We start from the raw sequence: 23,876 nt of genomic DNA, 5'->3' as shown, positions 1-23,876 counted from the left end.
AGAGATTTGAGCTCTAATATATAATGCTTGAATTGGTTGACTTATTTGTTAGTATTATTTATTTATAACTATGTCTACTTAGAAGTTCACAAATACAATAAGCACGCAGAATTTAATGAGGTTTGGCTTTGCCTACTCCTCAAAGCAAACATCTCATTTAATGGCTATTAATTAAAATTAGTACAACACACGAGATTAAAATTTATGGACATTTCATTTACACCAAGGCCTATACAAATTACAACTCCTTTTTTGAGTAAAGTCATTTATGTATCTCTAATTTTCATTGATAGTAGTTTGGTAAATGGCAACCTAGCTACTGTCGATTTGATTCAACACTTTACTTCTAACTCCTTTCATTACCCACAATTTCCTCTCTTCGAAATGACTTCGCCTCCTTTAATCCCATTACATCAACAATAAATTCAGTGATTTTTGGGTAGCTGTTAGCACTATTTTATTTGTTCATAGCCAATTAAAGATGTATTGTATATACTACTACATGTTATATGGAATATTACCTTTCCAAAATAAGATTTAAAAAAAAAAATTAATAGGGTGGTTGATATTAGAAATTCAGAGACATCAATTAAAAGAAAAAAATGTGTTTGCATTTTATCTCTCAAAGTAAATGAATGATATAATAAAGTATAAATTTATCATTTAATGTAAAAATTATATTTTTTATATCTTTATTACGTCAAAAGCAAATAAATAAGATGGTAAATAAAATTTATCCCTTTTTTATGCCTCTAAGCAAGCGCATCCTATAAATATAATCCTTTGTTTGCACATGTTGATATAAATAAGCCATTGTAACGATAATTATGAAACAATTGGTATGATCTCAACTATTTAACGAATTGATCGTAGGGCCAAACTTGTGGTGATTAAAACCTGACTAGATTTAGACGGTTCAATTCCTTACATGAAAAATAACTCACCTTCTGAGAGGCCAGCTGCCCACGGCAAAAAGAATAATGGAGAGGGGATGAGTAGGAGGGCTTGTGGGTAATTATTTATTTATTGTGTTATTTATTTATTTTTATCTTTTTTTATATATAGGGATATATATAGGGGTGAGCTAAAATAAAAACACCATTTAGAATATAAAATAGAAACTATTTTCAGCCCTTAGATGATCAAGATCTACGGTTGATTCATCACGTTGTTGGATGAATTCAGGTCCCGAGTTCGAATTTCATAGGTAGCAAAAAAATTATTTTTCGTAATTCATACAGTTACACAACGAATTCATCTACATAGAATTTATACATTTTAACTAGTTTGTATTTTATATGTTAATAAATATTTATACCCTAGTCCGATATATTATCAAGTCTATCTAACTTTTAAAATTTATCAATTTTATTCCAACTTTTTCAACTCGCATAAATTTTATTAAAGTTTTTGAAAAATTAGGATATTTACGTGGAAATATTAATATTTACGTATACAAATTATTTTGGGCGAACTAATTAGTCCTCATCAGGCACATCACACCACAATTCGGTCAAGGGATGTCAATGGGCGGCTTTTACCCGGATTGAAACCATTAAAATTATTCTGGTTTCGAATCTGAAATCACCCATTAGTTATTGGATCCAAATTGTACCTGAACCATTGAGTGATAAAATCAAATGGTCCAAGTAGGTTAATTACCCATGGGCTAAATAATACCCATACCCAAGAACACAAAACTCATCCATTTTATTTTTACAAATATGGTATTTTCGCCACCCCACCCCTTCCCCCTCCTCCCCACCCCAAGACAATTTTTTTTTTCAATTTTTAATTTTTTTTTATTTTTATTGTTTTTACAAAAATGCATAACTTTAAACAGAAAAATGCATATGTATAAAGACAAAAATGTACAACATTGCACATAAAAAATTCGACCAAGGTGAGATGGGGGATGGGGGTGGGTCAGCGACAAAAAAATGGGATCGGTCGAAAAATGCAATGCATTTTTTGTACAATTTAATGCATCTTTATTGCTTAAAAAAATGCATCTCTTGTGTGAAACTGTATGCAGTTTTATGTGAAAAGTTATGTATTTTAGTAAAAAAAAATTAAAGAAAAAGGAAAAAAATTACGTCCTGAGCCGGACCGGACCCATAACTAACGGGTTGAATCAGATCTGGACCCGTCATGTTTCGAATCTAAATGGGTCTAGTCTAGAATCGGAACAGAAACCGTTATTTTATAGTTCAACGGGTACAATTCCGGATCAGTCTGGATAAAACCCGCTCATTGACATTCCTAATTCAGTCTTTGCTGAAGCTTCGATAATAAAATTGCTACAAATTGAAAAGATTGTAATTGTAAAATAATTGATAAATTTTAACAGTCGTAATAAACTAATAAATTTATTAAAGGATGGATGGTTGTAAATTTCAAAGGTATTGATAAAATTGATAAAACCACTAATAATTAGGATAGATTTTATTATTAACCATATATTATATGCATATTGTATATTGAGATGTTCAACCGTAAAGAATAGTGGGTTTCCAACCAAAAAAAAAAAAAAAAACTAACTAACTAACTAACCAACTGTAAAGATTAGCGGCAAAGACCACTAGTTTAACAAACACCTCAGTCCATCAAGGCCCAACGTCTGATACCAAGTGGGGGCCCATATCTACTGAAATTGTGATTTTTTTTTTTTTTGACTGAAATTGTGATTTTTGAGATGCTTCATTCCTATATTATCACTATAAATTGTTACGAGAATAATTCTTAAAGATATCCAAATATTTTAAGAGATTGCGTAATATTGTTAGACTCGAACATAAAATATTTGGCTTGCATTGACCATATTATCATTAGGCCAATAGACGCACCATGAGACTCATTAATCTTTGTTTTATGTTAAAGAGATATCAAAGAAATATTCAGAAAGTAATTGTTCAACACAATACCAAATGTAAACAAAAGTACAAATTCTTTATTTGATTCATAATATCAATTATCTATAAAAATATTTTCCAAGTAGAGAGGTATATGGATGGATGAAGCATTCGGTTAGTTTCAGTGGCGGATTCCGGGGGGGGCTGAAGCCCCCTCCCAATTTTTGAGTTTTTTTTTTATAAATAAATATAGATATATATTTTATTTTATATGTGTGTATAAATAAGAAATAGAAGAGAAAATATGATACATTATTTATAGTATATCCAACTATCCATATTAATTATTTGACATTGTACATTGATTTGTTATATTTATGTTATTTTTATCCTATTTTTTTCTTATTTAATTTTTAATGTTGAATTTGAGTCCATTCAAAAGTTAAAAGTAAAATTACTAATTATTAACAATGAAAGTTAGTTTATTTTTTTAGAAAATGAAATATTTTTTTTAAAAGAATGCATAAAAGTATGTTTTTGTATGCTTTCAATCTACTTAATGTTGAATTAATTGAATTGCAAACAATTATCTATTATATTAAGTGATTGTTAAAAAATGCATGAAAATGAAGTGTAAGGAATGCTCAAAAAAATTTGCTTCGAGGGGCTCCCGCCCCCGAACCCCGTGTAAATGTCTTCGAACGTCGTACATCAATAAATTCAGTCCCCCCAACCTACAATCCTGGATCCGCCCCTGGTTAGTTTGTATGACAAAATAAAACATAATTAAATTTCAATAGAAACAAATTGAATAAGGGAGCTAGTGGATGATAATATCGGAATTCTCTGGTCCTCATCTATTGATGAAACACAGAAAATCCCCCCCAAACTTAATGTGATAAGCATATATATAATGTGTTGTGTGGGTCTATGTAAAACTCAATTGACAACTCAACTTTATATACATTATTGCAACTAGAATTTTCAGTGTGTCCAAATGTTTTTGGCCCAACCCAGCCACATCTTTAATGAAAACACTCTATGGTATAGCTCAACGCATAGATGCCTTACAATTTTTAATATCACGGTTATTTAGAGGGTTTTTGATCGAGCTTATAACTTTTTAAAACAGTTTATAAACTATTTAAAATCTTATAAACTTATTCAAAATATTTGATAAAATAAGTTCATAAACAGCTTATAAGCTCTTAAAAAATTACATCTTATAAACCCTTTAAAATAAGTTAATTTAATCAAACACCCTCTTACTCATTGCACGGAGAATGATGATCATATATATGGGTTGTTATGCTTTACATATTCTACAAAAATAATACTCTCTTCGTCTTATTTATGTAGGCTTATTTTCTTTTTTGAAATATCCCAAATAGAGAGGTTAGATTTCATAAAACGTACACTATTTTTCACTCATTTACTAATATATTTTTATTTAATTCTTTAATGTACTCCAATTTTAATTCATCGTAATAGTTATAGACACAGTAGAAAATTTACTTGTATATTTTCATTTTCAATTATTTTTTTTAATCTTTGTGTAGATTCCAGTCAACTTGTATAATTGGGACAATAATGATTTAAAATAATGTTTAAGCATCTGAAATGCAATTAACAACCTTAATTAAAAATTAAAAATAATTAGGTATAATTAGAGCTAAACACTCTACGCAATATCCAAATATTACAAAATTATGAATATACTATTATATACACATATACTACGTCGAATGAGATTTGGTTTCCCACAATTATGTGTGTCCACTGCATCTCATTATTATATCTATTATTTTAATACTATTTTTTATAAAATAAATTTATTATAAATATTATGAATTATATTTAACTTTTATTTACAAAAATTAAAATTTGAAACAAAAAAATATATACCATAACTTGGATTTATCAATCATAATAATGAATTAAAAATGAAATTAAATAATTAAAAATAATTATATACGCTAATTGAATGGAATGGACCCTAAGTAATAATCATAAATTAAATTATGACATACAAAATTAAAATTGAAGAAAAAATATGCAAAGAGATATTAAAATTAAAAAAAGGGACACAAATAAAACACTAAATATGGTACACTAAATTTCAAATGTATATATAGAGGTGAATATCAAGATTTGTTGGCAATTAATGTAATACTGTTTCCGTCCCCCTCAAACGTATACCCTTTTTAGAATGTGACGATTGAGTGTATTTTGTGTGGAAGTGAGACCTACAATAGCAAATATGTTAAATAATGGATAATGTGAAGGATATCAATTAGAGTTAATATATAAAACTATCCACTTTCATATTGTAAAGATAAAAATTGTCCACTAAGATAAAAATATTAAAATCTGGCCAGTTTTTGAGCGAAAAGACAAAAATGCCCCTGCCCTCAAAAATTAAAATTTCTCTCGCTGTACTCTCTCTTTCTCTCTCTTTTTCTATCTCTCTTCTCTTTCTCTCTCTAGGTCTCTGCATTCTCTCTCTCTCTCATCTCTCATTCTCTTCTCTCTCTCTCCACTCTCTTTCTCTTTCCTCTCCCTCACGTTTTTCGACGGCGGCCAACAGTAGCAGCTCTCTGCCGCCCCGTCGCCGTCCTCTGATTCTCGGAGAGCAGCAACTACAAGGCTGCCACCACCGCGTCTGCCTCCAGTAGTATCATCTCCTCCGGCGGCGGAGATTACTCGCTGGACTACTCATCGGACTTCGATTCTCGGCCGCCGGAGGCCGAGGAGTCCCCACCGCATTCGTTGCTCTGCTACACCAGATCTCGCCTCCTCCTCCATCCTTCGAGATCTCCTCCAGCTCGCAACACCTCATCCTCCGCATCGACGCCACCATCTTCACCTTCAAGTCAACAGCCCAACCAGCTCGTCTGTCGCCAGTCACCTCAGCGCCACCGATGTCTTTCACAGCGGCGAACAACCTGCACTTTCATTTTCTGTTTCTCTACTATCTTTTATCTTTTTTTTCTTTCTTCATCAGTCATTCTCATCTCTCTCTTCGTCTTAATGATCTCCTGGCATCTTAAAAGGTCTAGGTAATATACATTTTTTTATGAGATTCATTGAATGGACATTTAACTACATGATTGGTTTGTTTTGAGAATGGAATTGGCGAATGCTTAATTTAATTTGAAGTCAGAATGGTAAGTGATATAAGTGATAGAGATATTATTTTTAATCTCAAGTCTAAATGTTAGTTTTAAATTAATCTCAAGTTTGAATGTTAATTTTAATCGGAAAAAAAAAGACATAAGTTATAGAGAAATTATTATGATTATCATTGTACTTGTATTGGTAATTTAATTAATAAACTTAACTGATATTTTGAGAGTGTATTGATCGATTGAAAGAGAAAAATAGATTTTGCATAATTGATTAATGATGTTGAATTCACAATTAGCTCTATGAATTCACATTTTAATGTTCTTCAATTCACAACAAGATCTATGAATTCACAACATAATATTCTTGAATTCACAACCAGATCTATGAATTCACAACTTAATGTTTTAGAATTAACGACCACATCTATGAATTCACAACCAGATCTATTAATTCACAACTAAAACTCGAATTCACAATCAAAATAAATTACAGTTTTAATTGTGAATTCAAACTTTAAAAACTCAAACTCACAACTACTTGAATTCACAACCAAAATAAATTCAGGTTGTGAATTCGACTGATTGTGAATTCACAACCAACATAAATCTGACTGTGAATTAAATTTTGGTTGTGACTTCGTTTGTTGTGAATTCACAACCAAAAAATTCTAGTTGTGAATTAAATTTTGGTTGTGAATTCGACTGGTTGTGAATTAAATTTTGGCTGTGAATTCGACTAGTTGTGAATTCACAAACAAAAAATTTTGGTTGTGAATTCGACTGGTTGTAAATTGAAAATTCACAACTAGTGTGAATTCACAACCAAAATTTTTTGGTTGTGAATTCACACTGGTTGTGAATTGCGGGATTTTTTAAAGGGGTGATGTAAAGTGGACATTTTTTTAATTTTTAATGTGAAGGGTATTTTGGTAACAGTGGACATTTTTTATGTTTTTTATTTTAGTGGACATTTTTTATCTTTACAATATGAAAGTGGCCATTTTAAAAATCCACTCTATCAATTATGAGTTGTGTGGGTATATTATCAAAAAATGAAATGAGTGAACATTTTAGGGACGGATCACAAAGAAAATATGAATATTAGAGTATACATTTTAGGGATGTAGAAAGTAATCATTTAAATGAAATTAATATAAATGATATTAATAGCTAGAAAATTTCGTCAATGTTTTTTTTTTTTGAACGGAAAAGATTTCTATTAAATTAAAGATCTCGAATAGCAATATCCGAGAGCCAAGTCGGAAAGCTTGACTCCCAGATCATTACACCAGACGAGACCGCATCAAAATTTGCCAAACAATGAGCCACTCTATTGGCCTCTCTTCTAACATGACGGAAATCACAAACAATACGCTCCTTAACACTAACAAACACCTCAAACAAATCATCACTTAAGGATTCCATACCTTTAAACTCCTCATTAACCACATGTATCGCCAACATTGAATCTGTGTTGACCAGCAGCGGCCCCAACTCTTTTTCAATACAATATCCAATCCCAAGCAGCAAGGCATGCAGCTCTCCCATCAGGATTGTTTTCGTCCGACCCACCCTATGCGCAGCAGCAGCAGCAACTAACGCTCCCTTCTCATCCCTCACGACAAACCCCACACCAGTCGCCCCTCCATCATCAAGAACGGAAACATCCACATCAAGCCGTAACATCCCGTTCGGTGGAGGTTTCCACCTACGATCCCCTTCTTTCAGTAAGCATCGGTTCCTCGCCAAGATATTTCTTCGAGCAATATTTCACTTGCTACTTTTTTCATCATTCCATTATGGATTGGCATACCACATCTTTACAGAGAGCATAATTTGTGAGTTCACGTTAGCATCTTTTTATATATATTTCTTTTAATTATAATACCTTAAAAATTATTATTGGCATTATTAATTTTGCAAATTACTTAAGAAATTAAAATATGATTTGTTTTCCTTATAACTTCAAGTAAATAAATAAAAGAATAAAATAAGGTTCGATATATATAATTTGTATAATCAATAATTAACATCAATCACAATCGCTATACAACATATCATTCCTCACTTAGTTCATTTATATAGCAATATATATGAATACGAAGATGATTGCTCACTTAGTATATATATAGGGGATGTTAGTTCATTTATATAGCAATATATATGAATATGAAGATGATTGCTCACTTATATAGTTTATATATAGGAGATGTATCATATAACATTGGCTCTAGTTTATACATAGGAGATGGAGCATATAACATTGGACTTTGAAAAGTTGCATAAAATATATCTAAGGATAAGGGTTAAATATTAGCTTACTCGATTATTATATGCGACTCAAGTTGTCCCTTCATAACTATTTAGAAAGAGATTCTTCAAAAAAAAAAAACTATTTAGAAAGAGGAATTATATGATCCTTATCCCAAAAGGAAACATTTTTGAGCAAATATATAAAACTGGCCACTTTCATATTGTAAAGATAAAAAATGTCCACTAAGATAAAAATGATAAAAACTATCCACTTTGTAGTTGAAAAAACAGAAATACCCTCTCTTAAATACATGTACTCTCTCTTTCTCTCTCTCATTCTCTTCTCTCTCCCTCCACGCATCTTTCTCCTCTCTCGTTCTCTTCTCTCTCTTTCTCCACGCATCACCGTCGCCGACCTCCGCCGCATCTTCCCCATGTGCCCGGAGCTCCTCACCTCCTCCTCCACCGCCGTCCGTGCCACCACCTTCCTCCTCCGTGAGGCCCGCACGCCGCCGACCTCCTCTACGTCGTCCACCGCCGCCCCTGCCTCATCGCCTGCGGCGTGGAGTGGTAGATCTAGGGTTCCAGACTATCTTCATCTCCATCGCCGCCGCCGTCTATCTCCACCGCCTTCATCTCCGCCGCCGCCTTAATCCTTAGGTTGCTGGTTCAAATCCGGCAGTGGTTGTGGGGGGATGTTGCAGATCTAGGGTTCTAGACTTCCAGGCGTGGTAGATCTAGGGTTCCAGGCGGCTTGGGGCATGAAATCCGAAGCGTCGCCGCCTCGGCCTCGTCGCCTCCACCATCTCCTGCTTCGCCCCCTGCCGTGAAGCGCCGCCGCCCCCGACCTTGTCGCCTCTGCCATCTTCTGCTTCACCCCCCGCCGCGAAGCGCCGCCGCCCAGGCCTTGTCGTCTCTGCCCCGGTCTCGTCGCCTCCGCCATCTCCGACGTCAGGTAGGGGCGGCGCTTCTTCGGCTTCTTCTTCTCCTCCTCCTCTTTCACGGTACAGAACGGAGGCGGTGTTGCTGAGGACAGTGTTTGGCGTCTGGCAGAGGCCGCCGGGAAGTGGTCTCGGCGGCGAAAGGAAAGGCGCAGTGCAGCGTGCTCAGAGGCGGCGCGTTTTCCCAGTCAAAAAAAACCCTAATTCCATATCTGAGTAATTTTGGGGATTTTTGTTTTACTTCCTTGAAAAAAAGTTTAGATCTGATACGTCTGTGAATGATTTTCGTTCTAAGATCTGTTGAGATTGTTGATTCCGAGATTGAATGTTGAGATTGTTGATTCAAAGGAATTGTTGTATTTTAATTATAGATTGAATTGATTCGAATAATATTTTGTTGTATTTTGATTGTTGATTGAGCTGTATAATTATTTTTTTAATGTTCTTAAATTCACAACCAAATTTATGAATTCACAGAAGCTTAATGTTTTTGAATTCACGACCACATCTATGAATTCACAACTTAATATTCTTGAATTCACAACCAGATCTATTAATTCACAACTAAAACTCGAATTCACAATCAAAATAAATTACAGTTTTAATTGTGAATTCAAACTTTAAAAACTCAAATTCACAACTACTTGAATTCACAACCAAAATAAATTCTAGTTGTGAATTAAATTCAGGTTGTGAATTCGACTGATTGTGAATTCACAACCAACATAAATATGGTTGTGAATTAAATTTTGGTTGTGAATTCGTTTGGTGTGAATTCACAACCAAAAAATTCTAGTTGTGAATTAAATTTTGGTTGTGAATTCGACTGATTGTGAATTAAATTTTGGCTGTGAATTCGACTAGTTGTGAATTCACAAACAAAAAATTCTGGTTGTGAATTCTCAATTCACAACTAGTGTAAATTCACAACCAAAAAATTTTGGTTGTGAATTCACACGGGTTGTGAATTGCGGGATTTTTTAAAGGAGTGATGTAAAGTGGACATTTTTTTACTAATGTGAAGGGTATTTTGGTAACAGTGGACATTTTTTAAGTTTTTTATCTTAGTGGACATTTTTTATCTTTACAATATGAAAGTGGCCATTTTAAAAATCCACTCAACATTTTTTTTCTTTATTTTAATTTACTTAGCAATAGCATTCATATTAATTAGGGTACCAACACAAAATTAGGATTCATTGATCATCGGTTAGGATTTAGGAAATAAAATTAAAATTTAATTAATGCGTGTAAATGCACCGTGCATCCACCATAATTAAATTTCAATTGTAATTAACAACTTTAATAACTAATAAGGGATTACTAAATCCTAATTGAGAATCAAATAAACTCTAGTTAGGATTAATTCACCCTAATTGAAGTGGATGTTCATAATTTTTTGCCAAATAGACATCAGCAATACATGGCACTATATATGTATTGATACTTATAATATATATTAGTACTCACTTCTACTAAAAGTGTGGTATGATTTAGGGAATACAGATTTTAATAATTAATTGAAAGATGTGTATGAGATAGAGAAAAAAAATCACTAAAGTTGACTTGTTAAATAATTACTAATAAATAGTTTTTAAAATTAACTTTTTAATACTAATATACATTAATTAAATGTAATTGAAATTGAAATATACATAAGAATATGTATATATAAATGAAAATAGTATATTTAGTATTAATAGATTAAAATGACAAAATTATATTTTTGTAAACGGATGAATGAAGTAATACACAATAAACACCACACACTACACGTGTGTGTCTGTGTGCGCGAGATGACGATGCACGCACGAGCAGGTAAGATTGTATATTCAAAGCATCTTTCTGTAGTGATGATAATGTATTTAAATTTTTTTCATATATAGTCATGAAATTGCTGTACGCTATTGAATATGGTGACACATTAATCAATGATGGGGTCAAAACCTACATCCTTTTCACTGACTCGGTCATTTACTTCTAATTAAAAACTATTTTCTTCAAAAAATAAAATAAAATTATAATGTACTAGAATTTCAACATTCTTCATCTGCTTAGAAAAATCTCTCAGTTTCACTATTTTTGACAAAACTTCCTTTGTTGCTGATGTGCTCTGTACTTTTCAAACACAGTCTTACCAACCTTAAAGGTTTAAAACCCATCAAAATGTACCTACTTTTTAACCTTACATTTATAAATGTAATCTTTTAAACTAATTAAAGTAAGAAACACTATAATTAAAGTTGAAATTCAAAATTTACTTTAATTATTTTTCTAAATCCCTGCGCTAGCCAACAAATTCTGAAACACCACCCAATTTAAGCTATTTAGATGATGTAAGATTAATAATTGTTTACACCAAAATTTTGTACGTACTTTGAAGTATTTTAGGCTACATTTTTGGAGTTGTTGGCTCAGCACAATTGCTGATACTGATTAAAAGATTAGCTAGTACATAATACTAATGGTGTAATCCTCGAAATAATTATCAGTAGTTTCTGCAAGCAAGAATTGATTTTAAAGCTAGATGACTTTCACCGAGAACTCAAATTCCTAATTATGACGTGTCACTAAGTTGCAAGAAATTTATGTTTTAAATTTGAATGAAAGTATATATAATTTCAAAAAAAAAAAAATCAAAGTAGCATGTTGGTGACTTACAAATTGTGATTAGTCGCAGAAGTATTAATTGTATATTAGAATTTAATTACACCCAATCGTGGAAATTTGTAGACATTTGTCAAAGTAGATTTCCTACCCTAAGAAATTTATAACACATCAGCTGAATTAGTGAAATGAAATTAATTCTGCCACAAAACTAATTAAGGTTGTGCATCAGCCAGACGTCAGGGATAAATATGTATTGGATATCGTGGAATTTATACACTTATTTTGAGGCTACTTTTAATAATACTAGCGAAACATATGCGTAGTACATATCAATACAAAACTATTCAATTTCATATGCTCCCTCCCTCTTTCTCCTCCAAATAACTTCGAGGAAGTAATGAGTCAAAATTAATAAAAAATTATTTGAGGAACGATCAAAAAGAAAAGATAAAAAGTTATTTGAAGGACAAAAAGAGCAATAAAAATAACAATTATTCATTTGACAAAAACAACTTTGCTCCTACCATTAATTTTTCAATACTCTCTCTTTCTCTTTCTCTGCCGACCATAAATTCGAAGCTCATCATCGTTGTAGTAGCACTTCCACTGATCGTGGTGGTGGTCTCCATCGCTGCCGCCTCCATCTTCACCCGCTGCCAGCTTCATATTCAAATCGATGGAATCAAAGTCGAATCTTAATTTGAACCGATTAGGGTTTTGCCGCGCCCTAGGCTTGTCCTCATCAATGAGGGAGTTGAGTCAAGAGTTTTAAAGCCGGGATTCGTCTTTGATTGATTACGATGCCGTTTTGTTGAACGACAATCCGAATTTCGATTGGGCTCGATCGGAGAGCGAATTGGATCCATTGACTCAGAATTACACCTCGGACACCACGATTTCCAATTTAACGATTTCTGAATTACTGTGAATTGGATTTAAAAAAAAAACAAAAAAAAAACACATACACACACACACACACACACCTGAAGAGTGAGGGGTTAGGCAGACCCCCCACCTGTAAATAAGACATCAACAATTATCCCAAGCATGACGCTGCCCAAAAGTGACAACGCCTAACAGAAACCACAAGGAAAAATAGATAACAGACAGAACAAAACCATACATAGATGTAGTCCAAAAGTGACTACATACAGAGGACAAAGGAAACAACATAAAAAAAAAGAACAAACCAATAATAAAACTAACTATCAGCATGGTATCTGAATCTAAAGTTAGGATGACCAAGTTGATCCACCCTAACTAGAGTAAGAAAATAATGAGGAACGGATAAACAATCGAAAGTAGTCAATGCCTAGACCTGATGCCCTCTCCTAGCCATAAAATCAGTAGGTCGGTTTTTCTTGCGATGAATGTGAGTGAAACGAACCCGTCGGTGCCGAATAAGCTGTCGGATCAAGGCAAAAGTATGACGGATACTAGCATGATCGTGATTCCCAGCGTACATGAGCAAAACGATCGCTAGGGGTGAGCATTCAAATTTCAGATCGAATTTTTGCCTAATCCGATTCGATCCAAAAATCCAAAATTTTCTTAAAATTCAATCTGATAAGAACCATATTATCTGAAAATTCGAAATACGAAAATTCAAAAAAAAATCAGTTAAAATTCGATCCAAACTGAAAATTTTGAAATATGAAAAAAAAAAATTGAAATGTGAAAAAATAATAATTCGAAAATCGAAAAAAATCCACAAAATCCGAAATACATATCAACTTAACCAATTAGATAATTACGATAGAATTAAGGTCCTAATTAACAAGTCATTAATTATAATTAACCAAGATGAGAGTATATGGTTAGAATTTTAAAATATTTAACTATTTAAAAATTAATAAATATATATTTATATATAATATCATAATATTATTTACATTATAAATATAATTCGGATTTCGGATTTTTTTTTCTAATTTTAAAAGTGTCAATCCGATCCGATCCGATCCGATCCGATCCGAAAATATAAAATTTGCTTAAAATTCAATTCAATCCAAAAATCTGAAAATCCGAAAAATCGAATCAAATTTTAAATTTTGGTTTGGATTCGGATCGGATATTCGGATTTTGGATATTTTGCTCACCCTTAACAATCGCTGCAACATCCAGCTCAACACATATATGAGCTGAGACAGTAATAGCAAGCCTAAGACCTTCGAGAAGAGTAGCTAGCTCAACTTCAAAATTGGAAGTGGCAGCACAAGGGGTGCAGAAAGCAATAAGTACAGCTTCAGTGTGATCACGGACCACTCATCTACCCGCATCGAGCTGCATCTTTGAGTCGTAAAAACCATCTGTATTCAGCTTCACCCATGTGGACTCCGGGAAGATCCAGTGCACCCTAGTTGAGCGAAGAGACCTCATCATGGGGGGAGCTGGTGGCATGAAGTCAACCGAGGGACGCATCCTCGCTAATGAGTGTCGGTGAGTGGCCCCGCCGCAACGAAGAAGACGTAGATGATAAGTAACCTGCGAAATCACGTGAGAAGCACAGAAAGGAATAGCCCTGTGCTTACGACTATTCATTTCCGTCCAAATGAACCACATAACCAAACAAGAAATCAGGAAAAAAAAAATGCCTCTTGGCCTCTCTAGGGAAGGCGCGCCACCAATGAGCTAGTCTACGTGCAATATCAGTGCTCGTGTGAGAAGGTGTGTGCACAGAAGGAAACCAATAGTTAAAATGAGCCCAGACACTCAAAGTAGCCTCACTCCACAAGAACACATGCAGACACGACTCGGATTGAGGAGACGAACAACATAGACACATGGAGGCAAGAGAAATGCCCCGCGACTGGAGACAAGAATCAACAGGATGACGATCAAATAACAGACGCCACAGGAAAACAAAAATTGTGGGAGTAAGACAGTCACTCGAGATGTCAGCAAACAAAGTCTGCCTAGGCAGTCGTCTTCTAACAAGATCCCAAGCAGAGGAAGTCGAGAACTTACTGTGGCTGATCAAATCCCAATGCATCACATACTTTATCCCCATCACAATTGGTGTGGCTGATCAAATCCCAATGCATCACATACTTTATCCCCATCACAATTGGTGTCCGGCTCAGAACGTCAATCAAATCAACAAACATATAATGCAAATCACATAAATCATGCAAGCAAGTATCATCCCAAGCAAAGTCATGCCAAAAACCACAAACTCAAGGAAAAAGTGTGACCATTTCTAGGATGACGTTATGAGCTCAAGGGGCGATCCTCAAACCATATATCATCCCAAAAACTGATCCTACCATTTCCAATGGACCACATAATATAACTATGAGCAAACTCAGAAATGCGCATCATACGACGCCAAGTATGACTCACATGCACAGTGTAATGCGAGCGTTGTGAAAAACGGCCATTACAATACTTGACCCATATGTATCTAGCCCAAAGAGACTCCCTAACCTGAAAGTGCCACCACAGCTTAAAGTTGAAGGCGCGAACTAACTTAGAGAAGCGGCGTGCCGAGACTCTCCTCTGAATTGGATTTGTGGATTCTGAATTTCACGATTTCTAATTTCATGATTTCTAATTTAGAAAATTAATTGGAAATTGTAGAGAATTGTGTTAGAGAATTAGTGGAACGAAGAGGATCAAGTTTTATCAACGTTATATAGTGTTTGAGAAGGTGAGAAAGATGATCAACAGGAATTGGGAGATATTTTTAAAATTCTTACGAGGTGAGTTTGGGTTGTTAATGTTTTTAAATTCACAACCAGTTCGATAAATTAACGACTGAATTGGAGTTTATTTGCGAAAGAGAAAATAAGAAAACCTAAGAACTCATTGAATGCACAGAACGCAAACTAATGAACCGAGTCTCGTCAAAACCTTATCGTTGAAAACTCAGAGGAAAAAACAACAGATAAGGGAAAAGAGTACTCGTCTATTACAACGAAGAGAGAAGAAAGAAAAAATGAAGCATGCACACGCCTGGTACATCAGGCAACGTGAAAAGATAAGAAGAGCAACCCAACAGAGTCTGACCAAACCCGAGCGAAGGCCTAGCGCACCAGAGCCTTGCGAAAACCCACTGTTTGACACTTCATCGACCAACCACCAAGCTAAAGAAGCCAACATCAAGACTACCACCTGAATCGATAAATTAACAACTGAATCGCTAGTGTTAGTTGTGAATTCAAGTTTTAAAAATCGAATTCGCAACCAAGACAACTGGTTGTGAATTCGGGTTTTAAAACTAGAATTCACAAATCGAATACAGATTGATTGTGAATTCGAATTTTAAAGCTACAATTCACAATTAGGAATAGTCTTGGTTGTGAATTCGAGTTTTAAAGTTACAATTCACAACTATGAATAGTCTTGGTTGTGAATTCGAGTTTAAAATTATAGTTCACAACTCGATGATTTCGAGTTTTAAACCTACAATTTACAACTAGGAATAATTTTAGTTGTGAATTCGAGTTTGAAAACTAAAATTCACAAACTATAAATAGTTTTGATTGTGAGTTCGAGTTTTAAAGTTAGAATTTATAACTAGGAATAATATTTTATTGTGAATTCAAACTTAAAAATTCGAATTCACAACTAAAAGAATTTAAATAATAATAATAATAACTTTTATATAGATAAAGTCAATTAGTACTCCCTCCGTGCCATGATTCATGGCTCAAAACTTTTCGGCATGGGTATTTAGGAGAGTTAAAGTGGTGGTAAAAGTAGTAGGGACCACAAGATTAAGGTATTTCTTTCAACTATTTTATTCCTTAACACTTTTGCTTAATAAAGTGCTTTATACAATACAATAAATAAAAATGATTGAAAATTCAGCCAAAAAATGGGGCTGGAACAGAAATGAAAATTTGCTCTTAACGGCGGACCAAATTCCACCGCTACGAGGTGGCGCTCGACTCTTGCGCCTGCCCTAAGTTCGGCGACAAGAAATGGTTGGTGTTGGAAATGAGAGGACGGCAACAGTGAGGCGGCAGTGGAGGCTTTGCTGCGAGGTGGCAGATCTCACGCGGCGGTGGCTTTTCGACCGTGCTATCGCCGAGAATCGAGGCCAGGGGCTGCGATTTGAAGGATCTAGGGTTTGGAGGCGCTATGGCTTCAGCAGCCGCCACGAACCCGCCGCTAATCTTAACGCCGGCGAGGCCAGCCCCTTTCTTGGGAAAATTAAGCTCTGATACAAAAAGCTCCAAATTACCAGAAATGAAGCTATGATACAAAAAGCTCCAAATTACCATAAATCAGGCTCTGAGAAAGAAATTCCATAAAGAAAAAAATGAATTACAGAGAAACCTCTCCACTCTAGTCTGCAATCCCATCCACCTCTGTTCTGCAGCGCCACCAAGCCGCGCCGCCGCCACACCTTCGAGGTGAAGAGCCACTGATCTGCTGCGACGCCGCACCCTCCATCTCCGTCACCACCGCACCACAGCCTGTAGGGGAGGCAGAGGATGCGGCGGAGGACATGGTAGAGGATGTGGCGGACGCGGCGGAGGCAGAGGCGGTGGTCGGCGACTGGTGGAGAGAGCAGATGAAATGAGATGGAGAGAGGGGCCGGAGAGCGGTTGAGAAGAGAGAGAATTGATGGGGAGAAAATCCGGGTAGAATTTAGGATTTTATTCAACTATTAATTAAGTAATTAATCTACACCTAATTATGGCTCAAAAAGGAAACGAGCCAAGTAACATGGGACGACTCAAAAAGGAATATGAGCCATGAATAATGGGACATATAGAGTATAATTTTAATGAATTTTAGATATAAAAGACTCTCTTATCCACATTAAATAAGTATAATAGACATAGAATTACTAAACTATGATTAGAAATTTAAATAAATAAGGATAATATTGACATGTCAAAATTTGTAGGAATACACACTTTTATTGCACATGAGCATGGGTTTACTCTTAACACACTTAAAAATAAGAGGTGGTCTTTGGTACATCCGAGTGTACCGTACACCCAAGTTGATCCGTACCTAGATCCTGACCCGTATCCTGATCCAAACTCGCATCCTGACTCAAATTGTGTAAATGACACTATTCGGTTATACAAATGACATTGCCTGTAATTGACACTATTATGTTATACAAATAACATTGCGTATAAATGACACTATAACATTGTAAATGACATTGTGTATAATTGACACTATTCAAAAATATAAATGACATTTCCTGTAATTGACACTATAATATTTTAAATAACACTATAGGATTGAAAATGACACTATAACATTTTAAAATGTTACAGTGTCATTTATAAAATTGAATAATACCAATTATAAGCAATGTTATTTGTATAATTGAATAGTGTACTTTACACGATTTGGTCAGGATGCGGGTTTCAATTAGCACGCGGGTCAGGAACTGGGTTTGGGTCAACCCGAATGTACGGTACACCCGGGTGTACAGGAGATTTTGTGTAAAAATAACGATTGTGTATTTCCATGACATAAATAAAAGATACGCCTACATAAATACAATTAATATATATATATATATATATATATATATATATATGTATATGTATTGCCACAAATGCATATTTCAAATAGAAAAAGTTTGTTGGATTCAGAATTTTAATGGTGGGAACTGAAAAATATTAATATGAGAAACTCATATATCATTAAAAGGTAATTAAATTTATAATGGTAGCCTAAACTTTTTGATATATAAAAATCAAGAGAAATGCCGAGGTTGACAAATGAGATTCTTAGTTCCAATGTCATAATCAATCAATTTTTTTTTTCTAATCGTCCAAACTGCCACCATGTGTATTTTAACTTTCTTTTAAATTATACCAATCAGTTTAAGTTAACATGTAATTTAAAATATAGTATATATATATATATAAGTTGCAGTTCTACAATTAGGATTAAAGATAGAGCATTATTTAGAAGTAGAAGATCTCAAGGGACCTGGTCCAGATTCATGAATGAATATTATTATGTGTGAATCTTCTTGACAAATAAAATAAAATAGTGGGAATAATTGGGATGTTTTATTTAACTAGCTAAGTATAAAACTGATGTAACTCCAAAAATGAATATGTCAAAATTAGGTATACACAACATTACAAAATAAATGTTGGCTTCCCTAACTGAAGACTTTTATCTAAAAGACTTTTGCATTTGAAATGGCTTATCACGTAGTAACGACGAAATCCCATATTACTATAATTAACCAGTGATCTATTAAATTTGTAATTAATATAATGAGAAATAACGTAAACCGGTCACCTAAGTCACAAGACAATTTGTGATCTCTTTTACCTGACGTGGAGAATTTGTGATCCCTTTTAACTTTTGCTTTTGAGTTCTTTTAAGATTTTAGATTCGAGATTCGATTATTTAACACATAGTACTCCCCCCGTCCCACGAAGAATAACCCAGTTTTCTTTTTGATTTGTCCCACAAATTTTGATCTGTTTCTAAAAATGGCAAAAAAATATACCCTTTATTCATCTTTTTATTTTTTCACCTACCAAACTTAACACACAAAATATCAATTTCTTAATTCCTGTATCGAAAAGAACTGGGTCATGCTTCATGGGACGGAGGGAGTACTACAAGGTAAAGGTTGCGGTCACCCTAATTATTTGTTAGTTAGTGTTTAATTAAACTCCAACTAAAGTTTAATTAAATTATAATTGTGAATTATTAAATTCTAACCATAAATTATTATAAAATCCAAATTAATCGTAACACCCCTAATTAACCATAATTAAACTGCGGCCGCGCAAGAGTTTTGGTCAAACATATATATAATAATGCATAGACTAAAAAGTGGGTAATAATGAAGAGTATTTCGCTGGTAGTGATGAAAAGCTAAAAAATAAAATTATTGACTAGTTAAGTTTACAATATATAGAATATATAGATAGTGTGGAGAGAGAAGTTAAATAAGAAATAATTTATTCCCTCATTCGTCTCACAAAAAATAATTTTTTTTTCATTTTGAATTATTTCACAAAAACATGAATATTTCTATTTTTGTACAGTATCCCACCACCCACACACACACATATATATATAGGAAAGGGCTAAAATAAGAGCATTTCTTAAGATATATATATATATATAGATAGAGAGAGAGAAAGGTTCCATAAAAATGTTAAATATTTAGAGAATGAAGAATACGTGAGAGAACAACGAACAAGTCAATAATTTTTATGAACAAGCATTTTGGCCTAATTTCAAATTTTGAGCGAACGAAATTTTCATCATACTTACTAAATACGCATGTTCATGAGTCATATTAATTTATTTGTTATTTTTCATTCTCTCGAAAATCTAATTTTTCATGTAACCTAACTCATTATATATATATAATGTTCGTGGTCCCTCGGTCCCCAACACTTGATTTACGCAATTCACCAAATATTTGGAGAATGGTTTTGTTTTCCTTCTTTCTCTTTTAAAGTTTATCGAAAATATTTTGATTCCAATCAAGTTTTTCAATTCAAACAACATCATAATTCATAAAGAAACGATTACAAGTTGAATATGCAGTGTTTCGTCGAATCATAATTCATAAGTAGACAACTAGTGGAAGTGAGTGTTACAGAAAATAATAAGTAATGTATAAGAAGATATTCATTTTGATAACACAAATTAAAGTGTCTTCAATTAGGTGCAAAAACTGTAGTATTGTCCCATTAATTGGTATGCAAATAGTTGAAGATAGCTTACAACGGAACAAATCACGTAAAATGATTGGGCAAATTTTTTAGTGGAAAAAAATAGTTGTGGAACTAAATCAACTATAATTTCCTTGTTCCCCTATAACCATAACATTTGGCCCATTATGTAAGCCTTATAAATAAGACCAGTCTTACGTAATATTTAAGTACGTAAATAGGCAAAACTAAACTTTCTAACAATTTAGGTATCTCTATTGATTTTAGAATAAAGAAAAAACAATATTATTTTCCATATCCATACGACTCCAAATGTAAATTTATTTTGGTGATTTGTAATTTAAACAATGAATATTCTGAAAAAAATGAGGCGATCGATATAGAGAATCTTCCAAAAGCGGCAGTGAGGAATTATGGGTATTCAAGTCTTCTGTAATTATCCTCCAATCACAAATAAAGAATAGTAAATTGGAAAATCCGCTGTGTTTCTATATATATATAGTGAGAAGGTAAAGTGGTGAAAGAATCCAGCATGCAACAACACTCGAGGCTACTTCTACCTTAGATTTCTGTGTCTAGACATTTTCTTCTTCTTCTTAGAGAGAGAGAGAGAGAGAGAGAATGGGCGGAGGCAGAGCCCCTTGCTGCGATAAGACAAAGGTGAGGACCGGCCCATGGAGCCCTGCAGAGGACTTGAGGCTTATAAATTTCATCCAAAAACATGGTCACAGTAACTGGCGCGCGCTCCCTAAACAAGCCGGTACGTATCTCTATTTTTTTCACACGCATTTCTCAATACACGTATGTAAGTAAATGCCATTTTTCTTTCAATTTTTTTTTTTTTTTTAATTTTTAGTGTGATCATCTGTTCCATTGGAAGCTCTGCATTTCAATTTAATCGTTTTAACTTCAGCATGATCTCTATATTAGAGTCACTCATGATCCAACCAATAAATTTCAGGGGTATACTAATAATCATTTTAATTTAAGTTATTCTTTTAAAAAAAATCTTGGAAGCATGTAATTTCATTAATTTTTTGCATTTCGAACTGATCAGATGAGCAAACGTAAAATATCCTTGACATTGTGTGAAAGCAAATACAATAGAACAAGACTATTAGATTAAGACACGAGAGTGGTATAGTTGTAGGTTTGCAGAAAATGTTGGAATTAAATTAAGAATTAAGGGAAAGTAGGACTAGTTGGCTACTGGTAACAAATTAATCCTCTAACAATCAAAAGCATGACATAATTAATCCCTTTGTTTTTCGTCACGAGCGAGAGGAAATTAAGCCGGTTTGGAGTTAATTAATAAGAGAAGTGGGTGGCCATATATTAAACATGATTAGCATTAATATTAATCTTAATTAATTAATATGGGGTTTGGTGTGCAGGTCTATTGCGATGTGGAAAGAGTTGTCGGTTGAGGTGGATTAATTACCTAAGACCTGACGTCAAACGAGGCAACTTCACACCCGAAGAAGAAAATACAATAATCCAACTCCATAATTCTATTGGAAACAAGTACTTGACAGTAACTCACTAACCCACGTTAAAATATAGAGTATTTATATATTTCTCTTCAACAATATATACATATATGTATTATTTTCTCAATATAATGTATATAAATATGTAGCGTTTAATTGAAGAATTAATCGAAATTTGTACATACATAACGGAAATTTATATATAACGAAAGATTGTTGCATCTGCAGGTGGTCGAAGATCGCATCTTGTCTGCCGGGAAGAACCGACAACGAGATCAAGAATGTGTGGAACACACACTTGAAGAAGAGAGGCAATTGCAAGAAGAAGAGCGATGATGAAGACTCTAGTCCTGCTGAAAAACAAGCAGCCTCTTCGGTGTCGCACAGCCCTAAACATGCGTTGCCGGAGGTGGGAGACGACGACGACTTCTGGCACGTGCTGGCTCCATTATTACACGATGACGATGATGATAATGTTGGTGCAGAAGAGGTCGAAATTGGCAAGTGGTTGAGAATCTTGGAAAATGAACTCGGACTATCTGGTGATGCCCAACCAGAAATTCTTGTGGATTTTTCTGCTTCTCAATCTGATCATCACTATCTCGGCATCTAGAGCCAACCTACCAACCATTTTCCCCTTCCTTTTTCACTTTTAACAACTATACATATATACACACACTAGTCCAAGTCCAAGTCTACACTTTGCACTAATTTCCAACCAACACACTTTAAACTACCTACTTACATGTCTCTCTTAGCTCTATCTATATGTTTTTTATTTTCTTTTCTTTTTAACGTTATCTAAGTGATAACTAGCTACTTAGGTGTCCGGATGGGAGGTCGCATTGCTCCTACATTTTAGTTTCATCCATTAAATGTGTATTCATCCTAATTAATTTGGTGATGTGATGATACCGATCGAAATGATATTATAAAGCAAGTATTATATTATGTATGAATATAGCAATGCAAGTTGTTGCTCACAAGTCACAAGTCAACAACTACACTTTTTTTCTATATTAATAATGATATGCCTTAAAATAAGATAACATATTTCGACAAAAAGAACGTTAAAAAAATATTACGATTAATGTAAGTATTCACTTATTTTTATTTTATTTTTAATTTTAGAAAAGAGGAAGGATGGTGAGTTTGAAATCCGAACCTAATACAAGAGGTCATTATCGTGAATGTACCCGTAAGTATAAGTATCTTAAGTTTCAAGCAAGTTAGTCGTTTATCTTGAACCACATACAAGTAATTGATTCTATATATATATAGGGGTATATATAGGGGCGCGCTCCAGTGAGACCCCCTATTTTTCGTGTAACATGAGTACAATGAATAAGACATATAATACTAATGAACAAAACGCATATCTAATGAACAAGATGTATATATTGATGAAAAATAAAAATTTAAAAATTCGTAATGAATAAGACATATATACTGATGAACAACGCAGTATATACTAATGAACAACGCAGTATATACTGATGAATAACAAAATTTAAAATATTCTGCTCCCTCCAGGATTCGAACCCTGCGAAAAAAAAATCACTCTCCAGATACAATATCAGCCATAGGATTGACAAAATAAACGCATCAGATCGTGTCCTAGATCTCACTAAAATTAAGGGGTCTCATTGGAGCAGCCCCCTATATATATATATATATATATAGGGAGATGTTCAAATAAGAACCACTAAATAAAATTAGAACAGAGAACCATTTTAAGCCATTCGATCATCAAGATCTACGGTGGATGCATCATCTTGGTGGATGAATGCAGATCCTGAGTTCGAATCCTGAAGGGAGCAAAAAATTTATTACTTTCGGATGCATTAAATTTAATAGCGAATGCATTAACTTATATAGTAGATGCATTGATTTTAATGGTTCTTATGTTCTCACGATAAGTGTGGTTCTCACTATAACCGCACCCTATATATATACATATATAGGGTGT

General features: G+C 33.9%; 1 protein-coding gene across 1 annotated transcript; it reads left to right on the top strand.

The window, feature by feature from the left end:
• Window positions 1–20,628: 20,628 nt before the first annotated feature.
• On the top strand, window positions 20,629–22,858 carry LOC130986020 (transcription factor MYB58). The gene is made up of 3 exons (XM_057909286.1): window positions 20,629–21,177; window positions 21,812–21,941; window positions 22,136–22,858. The coding sequence occupies exons 1-3, from the start codon at window positions 21,039–21,041 to the stop codon at window positions 22,518–22,520; spliced, it is 654 nt and encodes a 217-aa protein (XP_057765269.1). The 5' UTR covers window positions 20,629–21,038; the 3' UTR covers window positions 22,521–22,858.
• The last annotated feature ends 1,018 nt before the right edge of the window (window positions 22,859–23,876 follow it).

This window comes from Salvia miltiorrhiza, chromosome 5, assembly GCF_028751815.1.
Source record: "Salvia miltiorrhiza cultivar Shanhuang (shh) chromosome 5, IMPLAD_Smil_shh, whole genome shotgun sequence".
NCBI lineage: Eukaryota > Viridiplantae > Streptophyta > Magnoliopsida > Lamiales > Lamiaceae > Salvia > Salvia miltiorrhiza.
This window is presented reverse-complemented; position numbering and strand designations above follow the sequence as displayed.